Source organism: Salmo salar, chromosome ssa06 (genome assembly GCF_905237065.1).
Source record: "Salmo salar chromosome ssa06, Ssal_v3.1, whole genome shotgun sequence".
NCBI classification, from domain to species: domain Eukaryota; kingdom Metazoa; phylum Chordata; class Actinopteri; order Salmoniformes; family Salmonidae; genus Salmo; species Salmo salar.
The window spans coordinates 73,878,976-73,900,655 of record NC_059447.1 but is presented as its reverse complement, the minus strand read 5'-3'; the positions used below and the strand labels follow the sequence as shown (position 1 = coordinate 73,900,655).

Here is a 21,680-nt window from a genome sequence, read left to right as displayed (position 1 = left end):
AGGCTTCCATCGCTATGGCTTTCAATTATTGCCACAGCATAGTTATTCCATTGTGACAGACACAGAGGGAACTTCAGTTTTTCCCACGGCTTGGGAATTATTCATAAGCCTGAGTCCATACATACAACTTTTACTTCCACGTAAGCACCAACACAGCATACGTGTTTAAATAATGTATGCTATTCTAATTGATTTGACAATACTTTTTTCGCAAGTCTTCAACAGCGTGGGAGTGTGGGATTGTGTGTGTGTGTGTGTGTGTGTGTGTGAGAGTGAGTGCACGTGGCCCCTGCTTCTCAGGGTGTGTGGGTAGTAATGTAGTGTAGTGTGTGTGAAGTGCTTTTTCCTTTTATCTGGCTACACTGGCAGTAACAGTGGTGCAGAGGAAGAGGTTGAGATAAAAATGGATTGAAATGGGCCACTGAGAAATGAAACATTTTTCATGCAGATGCAGCTTTGCAGAGAGAAACAGCAGAGATATTAAGCTGGGGCGATGATAGTTTTAGGGGGTTCTGTCTCACTGTGCATATGATTTCAAGTTGAGTGACGAAAGAAAACCAATTTCAAGTTGTCACTGCCTTGAAGCACTTTCATAAACCATAATGAATAAGACTCATATCTACTACATCTAATTACTTTTGTCACAGTCAAATGTATCAGATGAATAGCTGGGATTTCAATTCTCCTGTGTCATCATACATGGGTAAAGTGTTAAGTGAATGGAAATGGCAGCAGAAGATAGTACTGATAATTGCTGGTGTGTGACTGTGACTAAACAATGCTTAGGTTGGTTAGAGACAAGACAGAGCTAGTCTTCACTAGATAAGCCTTGCATGCCACTATGTTGCATAGCTGCAGCGTACTAATAATGTAAGTCTGAGAAACTGACAAGCTAGGCACATCCCTGGTTGGATCTACAAGCTAGGCACATCCCTGGTTGGATCTACAAGCTAGGCACATCCCTGGTTGGATCTACAAGCTAGGCACATCCCTGGTTGGATCTACAAGCTAGGCACATCCCTGGATGGATCTACAAGCTAGGCACATCCCTGGATGGATCTACAAGCTAGGCAAATCCCTGGATGGATCTACAAGCTAGGCACATCCCTGGATGGATCTACAAGCTAGGCACATCCCTGGATGGATCTACAAGCTAGGCACATCCCTGGATGGATCTACAAGCTAGGCACATCCCTGGATGGATCTACAAGCTAGGCACATCCCTGGATGGATCTACAAGCTAGGCACATCCCTGGATGGATCTACAAGCTAGGCACATCCCTGGATCTACAAGCTAGGCACATCCCTGGATCTACAAGCTAGGCACATCCCTGGATCTACAAGCTAGGCACATCCCTGGATCTACAAGCTAGGCACATCCCTGGATCTACAAGCTAGGCACATCCCTGGATCTACAAGCTAGTCACATTCCCAAATGTGGATGTCTCCATAACTATAATGTTACTACTGACTTATGTTGCTGGTAACATTACCGGTAGCCTACATTCTGTTAGTCCCGAGAGGTGCACCAGATGAGCTATATAAGTAAACAATATGGGTCCCAAATGGCACCCTATTCCCTTCATAGTGCATTACTTTTGACCAGAGCCTATAGGGCCCTGGTCAAAAGTAGTGCACTATAAAGGGAATAGGGTGCCAGTAGGGCATAGCCAAAACCTTAATCCCTCCATGTGTACCTGAGGGGTCCTTGTCAGGGTTGTACTCCAGGGCATTGCTGCAGATCAGGTCTATGTCCACCAGGAAGTCATTAGCCGTCAGGTATTTATGGGTGTCTATCTTTGTCATGACAGTAGACAGATCCATGGGCTGACGGATCACCTCCAGGTAGTCTGACACCTAAAAGGAGTCACAGTCGATTTAAACTGGTGCTATTGACTCCATTTAAATCAAAAGAGAAATCAGTTCAGCAGTGTCAATTCACTACAATCAGTGCAACACTCAAATGGAGACAGAGGTGAGAGGGGCGAAAGGACTCAATTCACAATGCAACTTTCCTAGGGTGGCACATGCCCATCTTTCTATTACTATCTACTGAGGTATACTACCATATCTACAACAACAGGCCATCTATGTGTTGTTGCCCACCTCCTCGATGTCGACAGGTTTGCTGAAGATGTTGAAGCGTTTGTCTACGGCAAGGCGCCTGGTGACGTCCCTGAGGAACAGACGCAGCTCTCTCAGAGTGTTCTCTTCCTGGTCAGCCAGACGACGCTGCTCCTCGGGGGAGAGAACCCTGGCGTCCAGGGTCTCCACTACCGGTAGCACCTCCTCACACTGCAGAGCTAGAGAGAGAGAGAGGGGGGGGGGAGTGTGTGTTAGAGTGGGTCCCCCTTCAGATCTTCTACTCTCAGCTGATCCATGGGGGAAAGCTGAGGTGAGACACACAGGCTAGGGGAAACGCAGCATTGATTTCTTTCTAAACACATCATCAACCCATCAGCAAAAACCCTGAACCCCCAAGTCTCTGGCCCACAAAGTGATATATGTGATCAATTCCAAATCAACCTCTAACCCCTGTAGATGTGAAATGATTGGGCGGGAAGAGTGGAAAAAGGAGAAGGATTGGACAACAATATGGCAGTTGCCTTTTCTTTCTTTTCAGGCAGTGATAGTCCTGCTTCACTTTAGCATCATCTTCCATCCTGGTTACTAACGATCAACTGTGAATGTAATTATGGGTAATAGTGCTGGGTTTATAGCTGGCTCCTTCTCTCCCCCTTGCTTCTCCCCAGCCTCCCTCACACCTCTACAAGCAGTCCCTGATGGAAGTAGGGCTGCTGTTTTATTCAGGGGGGAACCCCCGGAGAGGACAGAGTGGGGACCTCTGCCGTGCGTCAATGAGGCCATGCAATCAGTCTGTGTTCGCACACACACGTTATAGAACACCTACTAATTCAAGGGTTTTTCTTTATTTTTACTATTTTATATATATAAATTAAGAAAAATAAATAAATAAATAAATAAATATATATATAGTAGAATAGTGAAGACATCAAAACTATGTTGTCACACTTTCCCTTGACAGCTTTGCACACTCTTGGCATTCTCTCAACCAGCTTTACCTGGAATGCTTTTCAAACAGTCTTGAAAGAGTTCACACATATGCTGAGCACTTGTTGGATGCTTTTCCTTCACTGTGCAGTCCATCTCATTCCAAACCATTTCGATGTGGGTACTTTCCAGCAATTCGACCATGAAGGTCTGATTCACGCAGTCTCCTCTGAACAGCTGATGTTGAGATGTGTCTGTTACTTTATCTCTGTGAAGCATTTATTAGGGCTGCAATTTCTGAGGCTGGTAACTTTAATGAACTTATCCTCTGCAGCAGAGGTAACTCTGGATCTTCCTTTCCTGTGGCGGTCCTCATGAGGGCCAGTTTCATCATAGCGCTTGATGGTTTTTGTGACTGCACTTGAAGAAATTTTCAAAGTCTCTGAAATTTTCCGTATTGAATTACTTTCATGTCTTAAAGTAATGATGGACTGTCATTTCTCTTTGCTTATTTGAGCTGTTCTTGCCATAATATGGACTTGGTCTTTTACCAAATAGGGCTATCTTCTATATACCACCCCTACCTTGACACAACACAACTGATTGGCTAAAACGCATTAAGAAGGAAAGGAATTCCACGAATTAACTTTTAACAAGGCACACCTGTTAACTGAAATGCATTCCAGATGACTACCTCAAAGCTGGTTCAGAGAATGCCAAGAGTGTGCAAAGATGTCATCAAGGCAAAGAGTCAGACCGCAGAGAGAAGGAAAAGCAGCTAACAAGTGCTCAGCATGTGTGGGAAATCCTTCAAGACTGTTGGAAAAACATTCCAGGTGAAGCTGGTTAAGAGAATACCAAGAGTGTGGGTCAGAATGTGTGTGTGTGTCTGTGTACGTGTGGGACCCCTGCTTTGCATCAAAGAGGATGCTGCGATCTGCGCTGCTTTATTCCCATTTGAAAGTCTTGTGCCATGGAAGCCACGGTGTACAGCTCTCTTACACTGAGAAGGAACAGAGGGAAAAGGGAGGCTGGAGGAGAGTATAGGGAAGTTAATGGTAGGGGGAGGGAGTGTCGTAGAGGGAGATGGTGAGAGAGATGGGAGTACTACAGGTGCTGTTACTACTAGTCAGCCCTCCTGTTACATTCTTCTTACTAGGCCATGGAATGTATATTTTCCACGTGAAGGAAAAATTCAATGACTCAAGAGCTCAAAGAGAAATTGAGCTGTACGGTGGTTTGAGCAATATGTGTGTCAGGAGAGAGGAAACGGAAAGACAAGATGAAACCAAAATGAAGATTCAGAAGGTACACTGAAATTCCCATTCCAATTCTCTTCAATGCTTTTCAATGACAAAAATGTGGATTGGAATTTGTTTGACTTTGGGAAATTACTGGAATTTAAATGGAATTGACCCAACCCTGGTGTGTGTGTGTGTGTGTGTGTGTAATAACCTGTATCTCTCTGCATGTATGAATGCATAGTACCTGTGTGTCTCCTGGGTAGCGATGCTCTAGCAGCCTGTACCAGTAGCAGGTCAGTGAAGAACCTCCGTCTGTCCTCCTCTCCAGGTGGAGACAGACTGACCACCTCCCCGTACGTCCTCTGGAACATCAACTTCACCTGGGAGAGACAACAACAATTCCCCTGTATGAACACAACTGTAGAAACAGCTCAGTTCCACTTTATCCAATGGATTTGTGCCTGGTGTATGGGATCAGAATATTTGTAGTGGATTTGTCCAGACTTGGTGTTCAGGGAAAAGCCAATGTAATATTGAAGACAATTATTTTGAAGTGTCAAGGTCAGTAGCAGTAGACAGATGTTGAATGAATAAAAGGTGGTAGGACAGTGCCTCCAACCCATTAAACAAAAGTTTGCCCACGTTGTTACAAACTGAAGTTGGGAGCACGTACTGTACATAGCAATGTGTGGGTTGTTCTCTTTATCTGTAAAACAATATCACAGTAATATATTATCCTGCTTTATTCACCACCTGTTGCCGTGTTACTGTTGAGCCACTCACTTTCTAGAACTTTACTTTTCAAAGCTCAAAGATTAAATTAGCGGTTCCCAAAAGAGCTACACAAAGCTGGGATGGAGCAAACATCAATATTATGCCACAATGAGAAACACTGAATTTCAGATGAAGGATAAACACAAAGATGTGTTCCATGAAGAGGATCAATGGGGTTTTTGATATTGACCGTCAATGTTAGCTTGTCAGTCTGTCTAGCTGCTACGACTAGACCGCTGGTGTGTGTGTGTGTGTGTGTGTGTGTGTGTGTGTGTGTGTCAACAGAACAGGGCCCAGTTGCCTGATAAAACACTAGTAAGCCTAAGTTCTAACGATGCATCGTTCCTACAACGGCCGAAGATGTAACATGCGTTTCCCAAAACGCAACACAGAGAGAACGGTCGCTAAGTGCGTCGTTGGAGCATGTGTCCTTACTGATAGATCAGCTTTCTCCAATCAGATCTTAACATTAGAATAATTTCACAATACTGACTACAGATCAGATCCTAGAGAGATACTACCACCTACGGCTGCAAAATGTTGAGGCAGCTTATTTTAATGCTTAGCCAATAAAAATGCACTAAATCACCAATTTGGCACATTATTGCTCATGTTAGGCTACACCATGAAATATATTGAGTCAAATTACAGACAGTAGCCTACAAGTAGCAACATAGAAATCAATTGACTGAACATGAAATGTCTTCAATATGATTGAAATAGGCCTATAGCCTACTGTTTATATTTTAATGCAGTCATCTCGATTTTCATTTGAAGCATCTTTTTATATGTTGCTTGTTAGTATCAATTGAAAAGACATTGGTAACTTTGTATTTGTAGTCCACTTTGTTCTAAAGTTATTGGCGGTTACAGAGAGACGGATAAACCATGCAACTCTATGGTGTATAAAGTGACGAGGAGGGCAAAACAAATATCTAACGACCCACTCAGATGTTCTACGAGAGGTCTGAGGCAGGCGTTCGATTCAGTAGCTGTTCTACGAGTGGTCTGAGGCAGGCGTTCGATTCAGTAGCTGTTCTACGAGTGGTCTGAGGCAGGCGTTCGATTCAGTAGCTGTTCTATGAGTGGTCTGAGGCAGGCGTTCGATTCAGTAGCTGTTCTACGAGAGGTCTGAGGGAGGCGTTCGATTCAGTAGCTGTTCTACGAGTGGTCTGAGGCAGGCGTTCGATTCAGTAGCTGTTCTACGAGTGGTCTGAGGCAGGCGTTCGATTCAGTAGCTGTTCTACGAGTGGTCTGAGGCAGGCGTTCGATTCAGTAGCTGTTCTACGAGAGGTCTAAGGCAGGCGTTCGATTCAGTAGCTGTTCTACGAGTGGTCTGAGGCAGGCGTTCGATTCAGTAGCTGTTCTGCGAGTGGTCTGAGACAGGCGTTCGATTCAGTAGCTGTTCTACGAGTGGTCTGAGGCAGGTGTTCGATTCAGTAGCTGTTCTACGAGTGGTCTGAGGCAGGCGTTCGATTCAGTAGCTGTTCTACGAGTGGTCTGAGGCAGGCGTTCGATTCCGAATGTTTTCAAGTGCAACGTTAATAACGATGGTTTTGGGAAACAGCTTGGAGATTTAACGATGTTCCTACAAAAGGTTCTAACAATTAACTGAGCCTTAAGATGCTTTTGGGGAAACAGGGCCCTGGACTTGTCTTGTACACCACTTTCTCGGTGTGCCTTTAGTTTCTGTCTGGTTCCGATTCAGCTAGTTTAAGTCAATGTCTAGTGTTTGTTAATGCTTATACTAACTGGCATCAGGGCAACAACTTCATGCATGTGCTTTATTCCGGTTAGGAACTTGTCCATTTTAGTCTCTTCAACTTTCTGTCTGTTACCTGGAGTTAAATGTTGAGTAGGTAGGTAGAGAGAGAAGCCCACATCCCGGCCCCTTTGCTGTGTACATGTCTCAGTCTACCCATCAAAAGATGTGTTGTTTTTAGGAATGCAGTATTCATGAGTTGGGATCAGAGGCTTTAGGAGAAATCAAATTGTTTGTACAAGTACCTCAGAGTGGGTTTAGGAAGGTTAGTAAATATACTGACTCAACAAGACTAACAATACAGACACACAACTACTGGGCCAAAAGGTAATGACCCTTCAGTGGTCAGCTTAAGTTACCAACCTGGTATTGAAAGTCAGTCAGCTAAACATGGACTGGAGACCACGTTAGCCAACTGAGCTAAAAGCCTAGGCGTTAATGGGTCTTCAGGTCTCAGGAATTAGTTAACTGACAGTATAGTACACAACCCTAGACTTCCATGTCGAGAATGTGTGTTAAAGAGCTTGTCATCCAATCACTGTGCAGAATAACCTGAGAGGAGGGCGGGCTTACACATCTTCTACTCCACAGCCTGCTGTTCACGTCCTACCATATCTTCCTGTCTCTCACATTCATTCCCTCTTTCTTTCTCTTTGACAAGTTTGTTTTCTCTTTCTCTCTCCCTCTTCTCCTTTCTTTCCCCATCTCTTGGCCAGAGACTCCTTGGTGGGGGAAGGAGAAAATGAGGGATGGACGAGAAAAGAATAGAGGGAGGTAGAGAGAAAGGGATGGACGGAGGTGCGTTAGGGAGAAAGACAGTAGGGGAGCTTCTGTCTGCAGAACACACAAGGTAATAATGACCAAGGAAGGCCGTGGAGTATGCAGGGATGTGTGGAGGGAGAGCGGAGAAAAGGATAAACAGAGGAGGGATAGAGAGAGGAGAGGTCTACCTGGCTGACGATCAGTGGCACACAGCAGCAGCCAAGCCTCTGCTGCTCTGGAAGAATAACAAACCCTTTGGTCTACTAAAACAAAACATTTTATTTCTCTCCCTCTGCTCCTCCCGCTCGCTCCTCTCCCCCCCACCCCTTTTCTGTAGTGAACAAGAGAGCTGCCACTCAAGAGAAACATGAATCGATCGATAAACACACTTTTAAAAGAGAAATGAACAATAGTTGGAGAGGAATTGATTAGGTATCGTGGAGTGTGTGGGCGCGTTTATGTGTTCATACTCCATTGAATTGCAGCTTGATTATGGCCTCACCAGCAGCTAAAAGACAAGTAGAAAAAAGGAGGGGGATTACCTTCCCCTCTCATTACTAGTCGGGATACAGTTTGTCAAAGTATAACTTTTTTGCATTTTAGCTAACCCTAACCCTTTTCCTAACCTTATTCTCCCAACTTGCTGCGCAAGTTCTCCTAACCTGCTACGAAAAGTCTATTCTGACATAATCCATATCCCATCAAAACAAAAAACCCTCTCCCCAATCCAGTATTCATTGTTTTCTAAGAACCCAAAATGGACTCTTGGTTTCACCCTTCATGCCTTCTAAACTAAAGGCTTCAAAGAAAGAGACTAAAATAGTGTGTGTGTCTCTGTTGCCATTGTTTTCAATGACATCTGAGATCTATGGGTGTCTGTCAGGCCTTTACAATAAAGACAGATACATTCTGTACTTCAGAAGCAGCTACTGCTCATTGATTGGTTTATTGACTGGAGTTTAAATCAATGGTGTTGCCACCATTCTTGTGTTGGCTGTGCCTGCTGTTCATGCGTTTTGAACACACACACTTATGCCATCAGCACTACCGCATACTCCTGCCAGCTCCACGGGTGTGTGTGTGTGTGTGTGTTTGGGGACAAGGATGATTCTACATAAGTGTGACAATGCTGACAGACCTCCGGACCACACACTGGAACTTGCTCTGCCTCTGAAGCCCAGCAATGAGTCACTCTGATCAGGCACAAAGACCCCCTACAAGCCCCTTTAACCTCCAACCATCTCCCACTAACTGCACATTTACCCACCTCTATCCCAGCTCTTTCAGCCTCAGACACCCCCTACCAGCCCCTAACTACCCACCCCCAGAAACTACCTCCACTAACTCCAGCTCATCCAGCCCTACTCCTAGCTGCAGCCCAGCCCAGATGCGGTTTACGTGGGCATGGATTCCAGACATGTGCTGGGGAGACTGGCAGCTGGGACCACCTGCCTTCCCCCTCTGTCACACTCTCCCTGCCCATCACACTCACTCTCTTCCAGACTGGTACTGTAAGAGTGGTGGTGGTGGTGTGTAGGGACGAAACCCCCTGTCAAAGAGAGGTGCTGTGAGGATAGCTGTCACCAATGTGTGCCAGAACACACCCCAAGAATATCAAAACCCAGTGCCAGAAAACACCCCATGGAAGGAGACAGACTAAATTTCAAACTTCAGCAGACCCCATCTGTTCCCAACAAGCACGTTGTGGACAGACAGAGACTTTTTCTTTCAATGCATCTTTCCCAAAACGTTTGTATATTGTCCCAAACAATAATCTAAACTCCTTTTTTGCTTTAATTGATCCCACTGCAATCGCGATCCCGACAAAAAAATACCAGTTGTGTGTTCCCCCCCAATGGTTAGAGTCACAGGTTTTATGTGAGTGAGGAAGAGTGAGAGAAAACAAGAGACAGATAGAAAATCCATCTATTCAACAGACCAGGTTCCCCCAATGCTAATGAGTTGACCATAGTGAGACCGACAAACTCTTCCCCCTGCAACACCCCGCGTAGAGCAGGAGGGCATGTAGGGCCAACTGCTGAGTGCTCTAGATAGCATGTACCAAGGGGTGAAGCTTTGGGCTGTCAACCCCCAGATGTAATTATATACATACACACAGGTTGGAATCATTAAAACTTGTTTTTCAACCACTCCACAAATTTCTTGTTAACAAACTATAGTTTTGGCAAGTCGGTTAGGACATCTATTTTGTGCACGACAAGTAATTTTTCAAACAATTGTTTACAGACCAATTATTTCTCAATTCCAGTGTGACAGAAGTTTACATACACAAAGTTGATTGTGCCTTTAAACAGCTTGGAATATTCCAGAAAATTATGTCATGGCTTTAGAAGCTTCTGATAGGCTAATTGACATCATTTGAGTCAATTGGAGGTATACCTGTGGATGTATTTCAAGGCCTACCTTCAAACTCAGTACCTCTTTGCTTGACATCATGGGAAAATCAAAAGAAATCAACCAAGACCTCAGAAAACAAATTATAGACCTCCACAAGTCTGGTTCAGTCAAACGCCTGAAGGTAACACATTCATCTGTACAAACAATAGTACGCAAGTATAAACACCATGAGACCACGCAGCCGTCATACCACTCAGGAAGGAGACGTGTTCTGTCTCCTAGAGATGAACGTACTTTGGTGCAAAATGTGCAAATCAATCCCAGAACAACAGCAAAGGATCTTGTGAAGATGCTGGAGGAAACCGGTACAAAAGTATCTATATCCACAGTAAAACGAGTCCTATTTTGACATAACATGAAAGGCCGCTCAGCAAGGAAGAAGCCACTGCTCCAAAACCGCCAGACTACGGTTTGCAACTGCACATGGGGACAAAGATCGTACTTTTTGGAGAAGTCCTCTGGTCTGAGGAAACAAAAATAGAACTGTTTGGCCATAATGACCATCGTTATGTTTGGAGGAAAAAGGGGGAGGCTTGCAAACCGAAGGCACCATCCCAACTGTGAAGCACGGGAGTGGCAGCATCATGTTGAGGGGGTGCTTTGCTGCAGGAGGGACTGGTGCACTTCACAAAATAGATGGCGTCATGAGGAAGGAACATTATGTGGCAATATTGAAGCAACATCAAGACATCAGTGAGGAAGTTAAAGCTTAAGGACAACAAAGTCAAGGTATAGGAGTGGCCATCACAAAGCCCTGACCTCAATCCTATAGAAAATTTGTGAAATAGAACTGAAAAAGTGTGTGTGAGCAAGGAGGCTTACAAACCTGACTCAGTTACACCAGCTCTGTCAGGAGGAATGGGCCAAAATTCACCCAACTTATTGTGGGAAGCTTGTGGAAGGCTACCCAAAACGTTTGACCCAAGTTAAACAATTTAAAGGCAATGCTACCAAATACTAATTGAGTGTATAAACTTCTGACCCACTGGGAATGTGATAAAAGCAGAAATATATCATTCTCTCTACCATTATTCTGACATTTCACATTCTTAAAATGAAGTGGTGATCCTAACTGACCTAAGATAGGGAATGTTTACAAGAATTAAATGTCAAGAATTAAAATGTAGCATAAACACTGCAGGACATCAGCCTGCAATGTTTGTTGGTGTCAGGGAAACAATAGAACACTATAACCAGGAGCAGAATTCTACTGTTTGAAACGGTAGACGCTTCTAATGCGGTACTTTTTAAAAATGATTGTCTGAAAAGTGATCAATTATTGGCATGTTAAAGCAGCTGCGTTCCCTCTCTGTAAAGGGTCGCGGTAGACAAATTCCATTGCCCGGCCTTAGCGGTGATACATACGTAATAGGACTATTATTCTGCATTGTGAATTATCATTTTTACTTATCATTTTAAACGGAAAACCGATTTTAAAAAAGTCTGTTTAAACAGTAAAATGTTTTCCATTGGTCACATCCCTAATAACTATATACATTAGCATAAAATAACTCACCAACTGTAACTATTGAACCATTCAAGCTAGAGAACCCAAAACCAACTTCCACATGTTCAAGATATCCTAACTTAAATTGATAAAGACTTTAAAGAATTTATGTAAATTAGCATTAAATAACTCACCAACAGTAACTATTGAACCGTTTAAGCTAGAGAGACCAAACCAACTTCCTCATGTTCAGGCTATCATAACTTCACATCCTTAACATTTAAACTATAAACAGTGGTTATTAGCGTAAAACGTAATGAATCAAAAGACCAAAAGTAAGAACACAGTGGTAGACATTTTAAATGCTACCAGTCTTTAACCATTTCAGCTGCAAACATTAAAACATTAACATTTTCATAAATAGTTTAAAACAAGCACACAACATTTTCTTTTGTAATGTACTTTTCTAGTTTTGCAATGGGATTTTTTTTATTTTCCCGGGCAATTGGCTTGTGCCAGTTTTATTTATCGGCTTTTCCTTTTATTTATTTTTGAAATCGGCCAAAAGCCGGCTATTACCGGCTAACAGAAACCCTGGTGTGTTTAGCCTACCTCCTGTGGTAGCTGTGTGTAACAGGTCTCTGTGGTGGCGAGGATGAGGAGGGGGGTGAAAGAGGGGACGTCCTGGAGCAGAGAGAGAAAGGTGTTCTTTACAGTGTCGCTAACCGAATCCCACCAATCACAGATGTGCGGCATGAACACCACACTGGGCACGCTCCGACGCGCCTCACAGAACACCTGACGGACACACACACACAACAGCCAAACATCATACATGTGCGATATACATATTTGCGATCTGTATGAGTGTGTGTGTGTGTGTGTTTATATATGTAGAGGTGTGTGTGTTACCTGAGCGCAGGACTCCTCAGGTGTCTTGGCGCTGACAGAGTAGAGTGTGGGCAGGTCTAGACGGTGGACAGACAGCTTGTCCAGGTGGTGTAACACAGCAGGGGCCAGGTGAGAACCCTGTCCCGAGCCGGGGGGACCCGCCAGCAGCAGGCGAGGCCGGTACGACGTGGGCTGGTGGAGAGCTGATCTGGAGGGAGGAGAAGAGAGTGAGAATCAGCTTCTATCTTTTAAATGTGTCCTTACATTACCAAATAGGCTATCAGTCTCCAGTTGATTGATTAAACTAAAAACTGTTAGAGGACTATAATGTCCATAATCATATTTCATAATCTTTAAACATATTAGCCATCTATATCAGATAAAGTACCTCGTAGATGGATGTGAATCTAATAGAGAACATTTATCTTCCCTCTCCTGTGTTGATGACAGGACTGAAGGATGACTAATGGTTTTAACGTTGACTTTGCTCATGTCATTCTCCTTGTGGCCACAAGGTGGCTTTAAAATGCCCTGATACACTGGGGTGTGTGTGGCTAGGGGTAGAGGTGTGTTCTGTAGTCAGACTCACGTGGTGAAGTGTAGGAAGGGTGTGTGTGCCGTAGAGGGGTGTGTGTGCATCTTAGGGGATCCAGGCTGAAGGTGGTAGATGGAGGGAGCTGCTCCATCCGTCTCCTCTTCACTGAACTCCTCCTCTAGCAGATTGTCAATGTCTAGTAGGAAGGAAGGACAGGAAGAAATACTGTGAAAAAAAACTGTTAGTGTGTGCCACCTAGAAATAAAACTGAAAACCCAGATGTGAAAACTCCTTCGCGTAGAGTTGATCAGGCTGTTGATTGAGGCCTGCGGAATGTTGTCCCACTCCTCTTCAATGGCTGTGCGAAGTTGCTGGATATTGTTGGTAACTGGAACACGTTGTCGTACATGTCGATCCAGAGCATCCCAAACATGCTCAATGGGTGACATGTCTGGTGAGTATGCAGGCCATGGAAGAACTGGGACATTTTCCGCTTCCAGGAAATATGTACAGATCCTTGCAACATGGGGCCGTGCGTTATTATGCTGAAACTTGATGTGATGGCGGCGGATGAATGTCCCGACAAATGGGCCTCAGGATCTCTGTGCATTCAAATTGCCAACAATAAAATGCAATTGTGTTCGTTGTCCTTAGCTTATGCCTGCCCATACCATAAACCCACCACAGGGCACTCTGTTCACAACGTTGACATCAGCACACCGCTCGCCCACACGACGCCATACACGCCATCTGCCGGGTACAGTTGAAACTGGGATTCATCCGTGAAGAGCACACTTCTCCAGCGTGCCAGTGGCCATCAAAGATAAGCATTCGGCCACTGAAGTCGGTTACGACGCCGAGCTGCAGTCAGGTCAAGACCCTGGTGAGGACAACAAGCACGCAGATGAGCTTCCATGGGATGATTTCTGACCGTTTGTGCAGAAATTCTTTGGTTGTGCAAATCCAGTTTCATCAGCTGTCCAGGTGGCTGGTCTCAGACGATCCCACAGGTAAAGAAGCCAGATATGTTATATAAAATTTCCACAAAAATGTTTAAGTCCTTCCAATTTAAAATAACTTCTATTAACAGCCCATTGAGCAGAAATTGCTACAGCAAGGGGGGAAAAAAGCTAGAGAAAGCTATGGTCTTATTAGTAGAGAGATCATGGTTTATTAGGGAGGACGGTGGAGTGGTAAATGTAAGTTATTAAAAGAAGCATGAGAGATAGTACAACTCCCAGCGGATATGGGGTGAGAGAGAGAGCGAGAGAAAGCAGGTGGAAAAGGAGAGCAAAATAGGGGGCAAAAAGAGCGATTCCCAGACGGACAGAAAGAGCGATCCCGTACCTCCTCTACTCTCCCTGTGCTGTGATTCTGCATGGGGGAAGACTCGGAGCAGGACCTCCAGCACTGTGGACAGTGTGTTGGCCAGTAGGGGGCGTATGTTTGGGGCCAGAGCTCGGCCTGGAGGGGCCTGGGCTCTCTGGGAGGCTGGGACGATGGTCCGCAGGGCGCGGCTGAAGTCCCCAGGCCCCAGCACGATGGTACTGATAGAGACAGATAGATCAATAAATGAATACTTGATCCAGAATGGAAATTCAGTGTCAGCAGATCATACAGATTTAGGGAAGAATTCTAACTTCCACTTCGTTCAAATTGTGTATTAACCATGCTTTGATGTCAATGGGTGACTACATGGAAATTAAACTTAAGTGGAAGTTAGGATTGCCCCCATGCAGACAAGACGATGGATTCCAGTCCATTAATATGGACTTTCAGTTTCCTCCTCTCCATAAATACCTGACATCCAGCTGCAGCTTAACACTGCTGCCGTAGATCTGGGGGTAGCGCCGCCGCAGCGCCGCCAGGGCCGTCTCTGTGCAAAGTGCTTTGATGTCGGCACCGCAGTAACCTGGAGCAAGGGAGTGGAGTAAATGAAAGAACCGAAAAGGAAGTAAGCTAAACATCTATACTACCGTTCAAAAGTTTGGGGTCACTTAGAAATGTCCTTGTTTTTGAAAGAAAAGCAAATTGTGAGTCCATTAAAATAACATCAAATTGATCAGAAATACAGTGTAGACATTGTTAATGTTGTAAATGACTATTGTAACTGGAAACGGCTGATGTTTTATGGAATATCTACGTAGGCGTACAGTGGCCCATTATCAGCAACCCTCACTCCTGTGTTCCAATGGCATGTTGGGTTAGCTAATCCAAGTTTATCATTTTAAAAAGGCTAATTGATCATTAGTAAACCCTTTTGCAATTATGTTAACACAGCTGAAAACTGTTGTTTTGATTGAAGAAGCAATAAAACTGGCCTTCTAATCTGGAGCATCAGCATTTGTGGGTTTGATTACAGGCTCAAAATGGCCAGAAACAAAGACCTTTCTTCTGAAACTTGTCAGTCTATTCTTGTTCTGAGAAATTAAGGCTATTCCATGCGAGAAATTGCCAAGAAACTGAAGATCTCGGACAACGCTGTGTACTACTCCCTTCACAGAAGAGCGCAAACTGTCTCTAATCAGTATAGAAAGAGTGGGAGGCCCCGGTGCACAACTGAGCAAGAGGACAAGTACATTAGAGTGTCTAGTTTGAGAAACAGACGCCTCACAAGTCCTCAACTAGCAGCTTCATTAAATAGTACCCGCAAAACACCAGTCTCAACATCAACAGTGAAGAAGAGGTGACTCCGGGATGCTGGCCTTCTGGGCAGAGTTGCAAAGAAAAAGCCATATCTTAGACTGGCCAATAAAAATAAAAGATTAAGATGGGCAAAAGCACACTAGACAGAGGAAGATTGGAAAAAAGTTATGGACAGACGAATCTAAGTTTGAGATTTTCGGATCACAAAGAACATTCGTGAGACAGAAAAAGGAAAAAAAAAGATTATAGAGGACTGCTTGACGCCATCTGTCAAGCATGGTGGAGGCAATGTGATGGTCTGGGGGTGCTTTGTTGGTGGTAAAGTGGGAGATTTGTACAGGGAAAAAGGGATCTTGAAGGAGGAAGGCTATAACTCCATTTTGCAACGCCATGCCATACCCTGTGGACGGCGCTTAATTGGAGCCAATTTCCTCCTACAACAAGACAATGACCCAAAGCACAGCTCCAAACTATGCAAGAACTATTTAGGGAAGAAGCAGTCAGCTGGTATTCTGTCTATAAAGGAGTGGCCAGCAGTCACTGGATCTCAACCCTATTGAGCGGTTGTTGGATCAAGCAAAGTTTGAAGGACAATTATTATTTCAATTAAAAATCATTATTTATAACCTTGTCAATGTCTTGACTATTTTTCCTATTCATTTTGCAACTCATTTCAATTATATTTTCATGGAAAACAAGGAAATGTATAAGTGACCTCAAACTTTTGAATGGTAGAGTACGTTAAAGTTGTAAACGTTAATGACCCTAATATAAGTCAATCTCTCTTACCGACACATTTCTCAGCCAGCTCGTCCACAAACTGCTCAGCCAGTCTGGGGTTCCAGTCCCGAGTGTGGATCTCAAGGATTTGCCTTCGGGCCTAGGAACAGAGAGAAAAAGACAAAGACCGAAAGAAGGAGAGGGAAATACAGGGATAGAGAAACATTTAATAAATAACAAAAACCACCCTGCTCACACCACAGTGGGTTTTTGGTCTCTCTGCCAGCTGTCTCCCTCTGTGTGTGTGTGTGTGTGTGTGTAGAAAATGTTGACGTATGTAACCATAAAACATGATGTTATCATCCCCACCCCATACTGTTTTGAAAGCCTGGGCAGAGGGTAAGTGCAGGCAAATATTTTTCTAATAGTCCTTTCTGGTGGAAGAGCTTCAGCATGGAGCAGGTTAGAGTGTGTGTGTGTGTGTGTGTGTGTGTGTGTGTGTGTGTGTGTGTGTGTGTGTGTGTGTGTGTGGCGCTGTGATGGAGCAGTGAAGAATGGGCAGTCTTACTGTAGTGACATCCTTGGCTGGATAGAAGCAGTCTACAGTCTTCACAACTGGGTAATAATTGCTTTATTTGCCTCAAAATATCAGAAAAATAAATGCTACTGTTTGTTCTACCTATTGTCAAGCTGTGATTGAGAATAGCCTATGCCTAGGCTGTATAGAATTTCACTCATGTAATCCACAAGTTGAAGTTACGAACTGTAGTTTATTTGCCAACACCTACGAAGGTGTTGTCCTGAAGTTGTGGATTACATGAGTGAAATTCTATACAGCCTAGGCATAGGCTATTCTCAATCACAGCTTTACAATAGGAAGAACAAACAGTAGCATTTATTTTTCTGATAGATAGATAGATAGATAGATAGATAGATAGATAGATAGATAGATAGATAGATAGATAGATAGATATATATATATATATAGATATATATAGACACACCGTATCTAGTTTTTTAATAGGTTTAACCTATAGCCTAATGCCCATCCATCCGACAGATCAACATTTTGCGCTGCTTTGTTGGAATTCTCCACTCTGTCTGGCCTACATTCCTCTCATGTTCTGTATCACATATTTATTGAAGTAGGCTATAGCAAATGGTAGTAGCAAAATAAATTACTCAAAGTCACTTATGTGCTGCCCTGCGAGACTCTGTTCTTTACTGCAGGGCGCCAGCCAAGTTCAAGTAGGCTAAACCATCGTCTATTACATAACGATGTCGACAATCATCGTGGTAATATCGCCCAACCTTAGTGTGTGTCTCTGCTGAGGTCGACTGATTGCTATGTACCGCTGGACTGGCACACAGTCACACACACACACAGAAACACTAAACTGGGACTAATGTGTGGAGTACACACACACACAAAGAGCAGCGGCTGGAACACACACACAAACAAGGATGACACCATCTTAAACAAGGATAAAACTCCAAAAAACATACTATGCCAGCCATAGACATACTTTAAAATTATTGGGATTACAGTATCAACACGTCACCAACATAGTGTATTCACTGATTGGGATTACAGTATCAACACGTCACCAACATAGTGCATACACTGATTGGGATTACAGTATCAACACGTCACCAACATAGTGTATTCACTGATTGGGATTACAGTATCAACACGTCACCAACATAGTGTATTCACTGATTGGGATTACAGTATCAACACGTCACCAACATAGTGTATTCACTGATTGGGATTACAGATCAACACATCAACATAGTGTATTCATTGTGCCATAATCCTATACATGATTCATATTGACAGGTGTGTTGAAATTGTTAACTACCCCACTTCCTCACCTCCTTGTCAGGCAGGTTGAAGAGGAACTCCCTGTCAAAGCGTCCAGGCCTCCGTAGAGCAGGGTCTATGGAGTCCAGTCTATTGGTAGCACCGATCACCACGATTTCCCCTCGGCTGTCCAGGCCATCCATCAACGCCAGCAGAGTGGACACTATGGAGCTGGAGGTGGAGAGGAAAGAGGGATAGTGAGGGAGAGAGGGAAGAGAGAGATTATGGTCAAACCATAGTAAAAAACTGATCACTCACTTTCATTATTGATTATCAGAGACCATCAAACGGAGATATCAAAACCAAACTGCTACTCCTGCTTCAAATAGTACCTGTGTATCTGGTCCTGTCTGCTGGAGCGCACTGGGGCCAGCCCGTCTATCTCATCAAAGAAGATTATGGAAGGCCTCATCAGGTATGCCTAGAAGAGAGAGGAACACACAACCTTAACACAATGATCACGAAAATCTAACAACTCTCACAAAGTAACAACACTGGACTAGATGTCTTCACGGATCCACCTGTACCCGAATCTCCGGAACCCAGCAGGTCCGGATCCAGAATTCTAAATAATGTCACGGTCTGGGTCAGATCTGATATGGATTGTCACGGGTAAGTGTAGTTTTAACTGACTGTTCCGGAAGAGCCCGTACAGATCAGAACGCGACTACTGCAGTAGAAAAAGAGACATTTTATCATTTATGCTGCTGCTCTTGCTTTTCACGAGAGTGGAGCGTGTAGCTTGTTGACGGCCAATCAAAGCCGAATAGGCTACAGTCAGAGCCTCGCTACGTGTGTTGCAAAAGTTAGGCGATACACTTTATATACAAAAGTATGAAGACACCCCTTCAAATTAGTGGATTCGGCTACATCAGCTGACAGATGTATAAAAATCGAGCACACAGCCATGCAATCTCCATAGACAAAACATTGGTAGTAGAATGGCCTTCCTGAAGAGCTAAGTGACTTTGAACATGGCACCGTCATAGGATGCCACCTTTCCAACAAGTCAGTTGGTCAAATTTCAGCCCTTGCTATAGCTGCCCCGATCATCTGTAAGTGCTGTTATTGTGAAGTGGAAACGTCTAGGAGCAACAACGGCTCAGCCTTCAAGTGGTATGCCACACAAGCTCACAGAATTGTCTGTCCTCGGTTGCAACACTCACTACAGAGTTCCAAAACTGCCTCAAAGCAACGTCAGCACAATAACTGTTAGTCCGGAGCTTCATGAAATGGGTTTTCATGACCGAGTTGCCGCACACAAGCCTAAGATCACCATACGCAATGCCAAGCGTCAGCTGGGCTGGAGTGGTGTAAAGTTCTCCGCCATTGGACTCTGGAGAAATGGAAACGCGTTCTCTGGAGTGATAAATCACATTTCGCCATCTGGCAGTCCGACAAACTAATCTGGGTTTGGGGGATGCCAGGAGAACGCTACCTCCCCCAATGCATAGTGCCAACTGTAAAGTTCGGTGGAGGAGGAATAATGGTCTGGGGCTGTTATTCATGGTTCGGGCTAGGCCCCTTAGTTCCAGTGAAGGGAAATCTTAACGCTACAGCATACAATGACATTCTGTGCTTCCAATTTTGCAGCAACCGTTTGGGGAAGGTCCTTTCCTGTTTCAGCATGACACCTCATTTGATGATCTAGTTTCATTGGTGGAGTTTAAACACTTGATCGATGTATATATCATAGAATTGTCTTTAGGACAGCTGTTTTAGTCAATACTTTTTTACGTAATATGTAATTGTTGTACTGTATGTGTGTTTATAGTTTTGTTTAATGTTGTGTTAGTGTATGTAAGTTGTTTTGTCTGTAACGTTGTTCCCCCTGCTGCTATTGGACCAGGTCTCTCTTGGAAAAGAGATGTTATCTCAATGGGAAAACCTTTATAAATAAAGGTTAAATAAAATTTAAATAAATGCCCCTGTGCACAAAGCGAGGTCCATACAGAAATTGTCGAGAAGAAGATGTGGAAGAAGATGACTGGCCTGCACAGAGCCCTGACCTCAACCCAATCGAACACCTTTGGGATGAATTGGAACGTCGACTGCAAGCCAGGTCTAATCGCCCAACATCAGTGCCCGACCTCACTAACGCTCGTGGCTGAATGGAAGCAAGTCCCCGCAGCAACGTTCCAACATCTATTGGAAAGTCTTCTCAGAAGAGCGTAGTTATTTGTAACTGTAGGATGAGAAAGTGCATGCACTGCAGCCTCAGTTAGCCTAGCTAGCTAACTTTAGCTAGCTTCTCCCAGTTTGATGCAGTCAAGATGGGTACTACGTAATCATATTTGATTCTAAATAACCTAGCTGTGGCTATTATTAGTCTGCTATTGCACGAGTAAGCTTGGATGGTTGCCGTCACTCGCTCACAGTACAGCCTCTCCCCGCCTGCTAAAGCTACACCTCTCTCCCTCACCTCATACTTTATCAGCTCTGGTTAATAAAGTAGCATAAAAAAATTCCAGGTCTTTATGGAACGGGTCTAGTTGTCTTCGGATCCGTTCGGAAGGGGTCTCTATATATTTTTTATTAATTTATGCATATCGGGTCCGGGTGGTTAAGCCCCAGGTCCATTTCAGAACAGGTCCAACTGAAGACCTCTACTCTGGACTGATAAGTCTTGGCTCGAGCTCACCTGGTCGAAGAGCAGGCGTAGCTGTCGTTCTGATTCACCGACCCACTTGCTGAGGCAGTCGGCTCCCTTCCTCATGAAGAAAGACACTTTCTTGTCACCTTGACTACACTCGTTGGCCAAAGCCCGCGCTACTAGGGTCTTTCCTGTACCTGGTGGGCCGTAGAACAGACACCCTCTGTGGGGGAGAGAAAGAGCGAGAGACAGAGGGGTAAATAACAAGTCTCACTTTTATTGAATGAGGAACTACACATTGTGACCATTCAGTTTTTCCTCATCTGGCTTGTTGAAATGAAATAACAGTTATAAATGGCAAACAAAGAAGGATACATGCTTGATATGTCTGAACATGAATAATGTGAGTTTCCAGGTGGCTTTGCTCTTTACCTTGGTGGCTGAATCTTGAACCTCTCGAAAACCTCTGGGTAGAGGAGAGGGAAGACCACCATCTCTTTCAGGGACTGGATGTGGTTGGACAGCCCTCCTACGCTGTCAAACTTCACTGAGGTGTCCAGATTCATGGGGTCCACATCAGCGAGGCTAGCTCCCACCTTGGCCCTGTCCCTCAGCACCCCACTGGCCAGGTCCTCTGCTCGCAAGTTCATAGGCAGACACCTTTACAAATAACAAGTGTTAGCACTGTGCTTCCAGATATATCTGCAGCTCAACACTGATAGACCGGTGAAGGACAGTCGATGTGCTGTGGTCCTTTGTAGCTCAGTTCGTTGAGCATGGTTTCAATCCCCGGGACCCCCCATAGGTAAAATGTATGCACGCATGACTACGTCACTTTGGATAAAAGCGTCTGCTAAATTGCCTATATTATAAATGTATTATTGCTGTGAGCTTTCTGGTGCACAACGGCTGCTGTGTATCACTAGGGGTGTTAGAGTGGTCGTACTACCGCAACACCGGCGGTCACGAGTCATGATGGCAGTCAAATTCCATGTGACCGTTTAGTCACGGT

General features: G+C 44.3%; 1 protein-coding gene across 2 annotated transcripts in view; it reads right to left on the bottom strand.

Moving 5' to 3' along the window:
- Positions 1 to 21,680, bottom strand: part of atad2b (ATPase family AAA domain containing 2B) — a 135,688-nt gene that overhangs the window by 91,445 nt on the left and 22,563 nt on the right. For both annotated transcript variants that reach the window (XM_014205715.2, XM_014205714.2), the window contains exons 10-22: positions 21,101 to 21,328; positions 20,717 to 20,891; positions 18,408 to 18,496; positions 18,087 to 18,246; positions 16,281 to 16,371; positions 14,646 to 14,757; positions 14,193 to 14,392; positions 12,900 to 13,041; positions 12,332 to 12,518; positions 12,032 to 12,217; positions 4,501 to 4,636; positions 2,107 to 2,303; positions 1,698 to 1,857 (exon numbers count right to left, since the gene is read on the bottom strand). In XM_014205715.2, the coding sequence (XP_014061190.1) occupies positions 1,698 to 1,857; positions 2,107 to 2,303; positions 4,501 to 4,636; positions 12,032 to 12,217; positions 12,332 to 12,518; positions 12,900 to 13,041; positions 14,193 to 14,392; positions 14,646 to 14,757; positions 16,281 to 16,371; positions 18,087 to 18,246; positions 18,408 to 18,496; positions 20,717 to 20,891; positions 21,101 to 21,328 (2,063 nt within the window). The remainder of the gene's footprint in view (positions 1 to 1,697; positions 1,858 to 2,106; positions 2,304 to 4,500; positions 4,637 to 12,031; positions 12,218 to 12,331; positions 12,519 to 12,899; positions 13,042 to 14,192; positions 14,393 to 14,645; positions 14,758 to 16,280; positions 16,372 to 18,086; positions 18,247 to 18,407; positions 18,497 to 20,716; positions 20,892 to 21,100; positions 21,329 to 21,680) is intronic.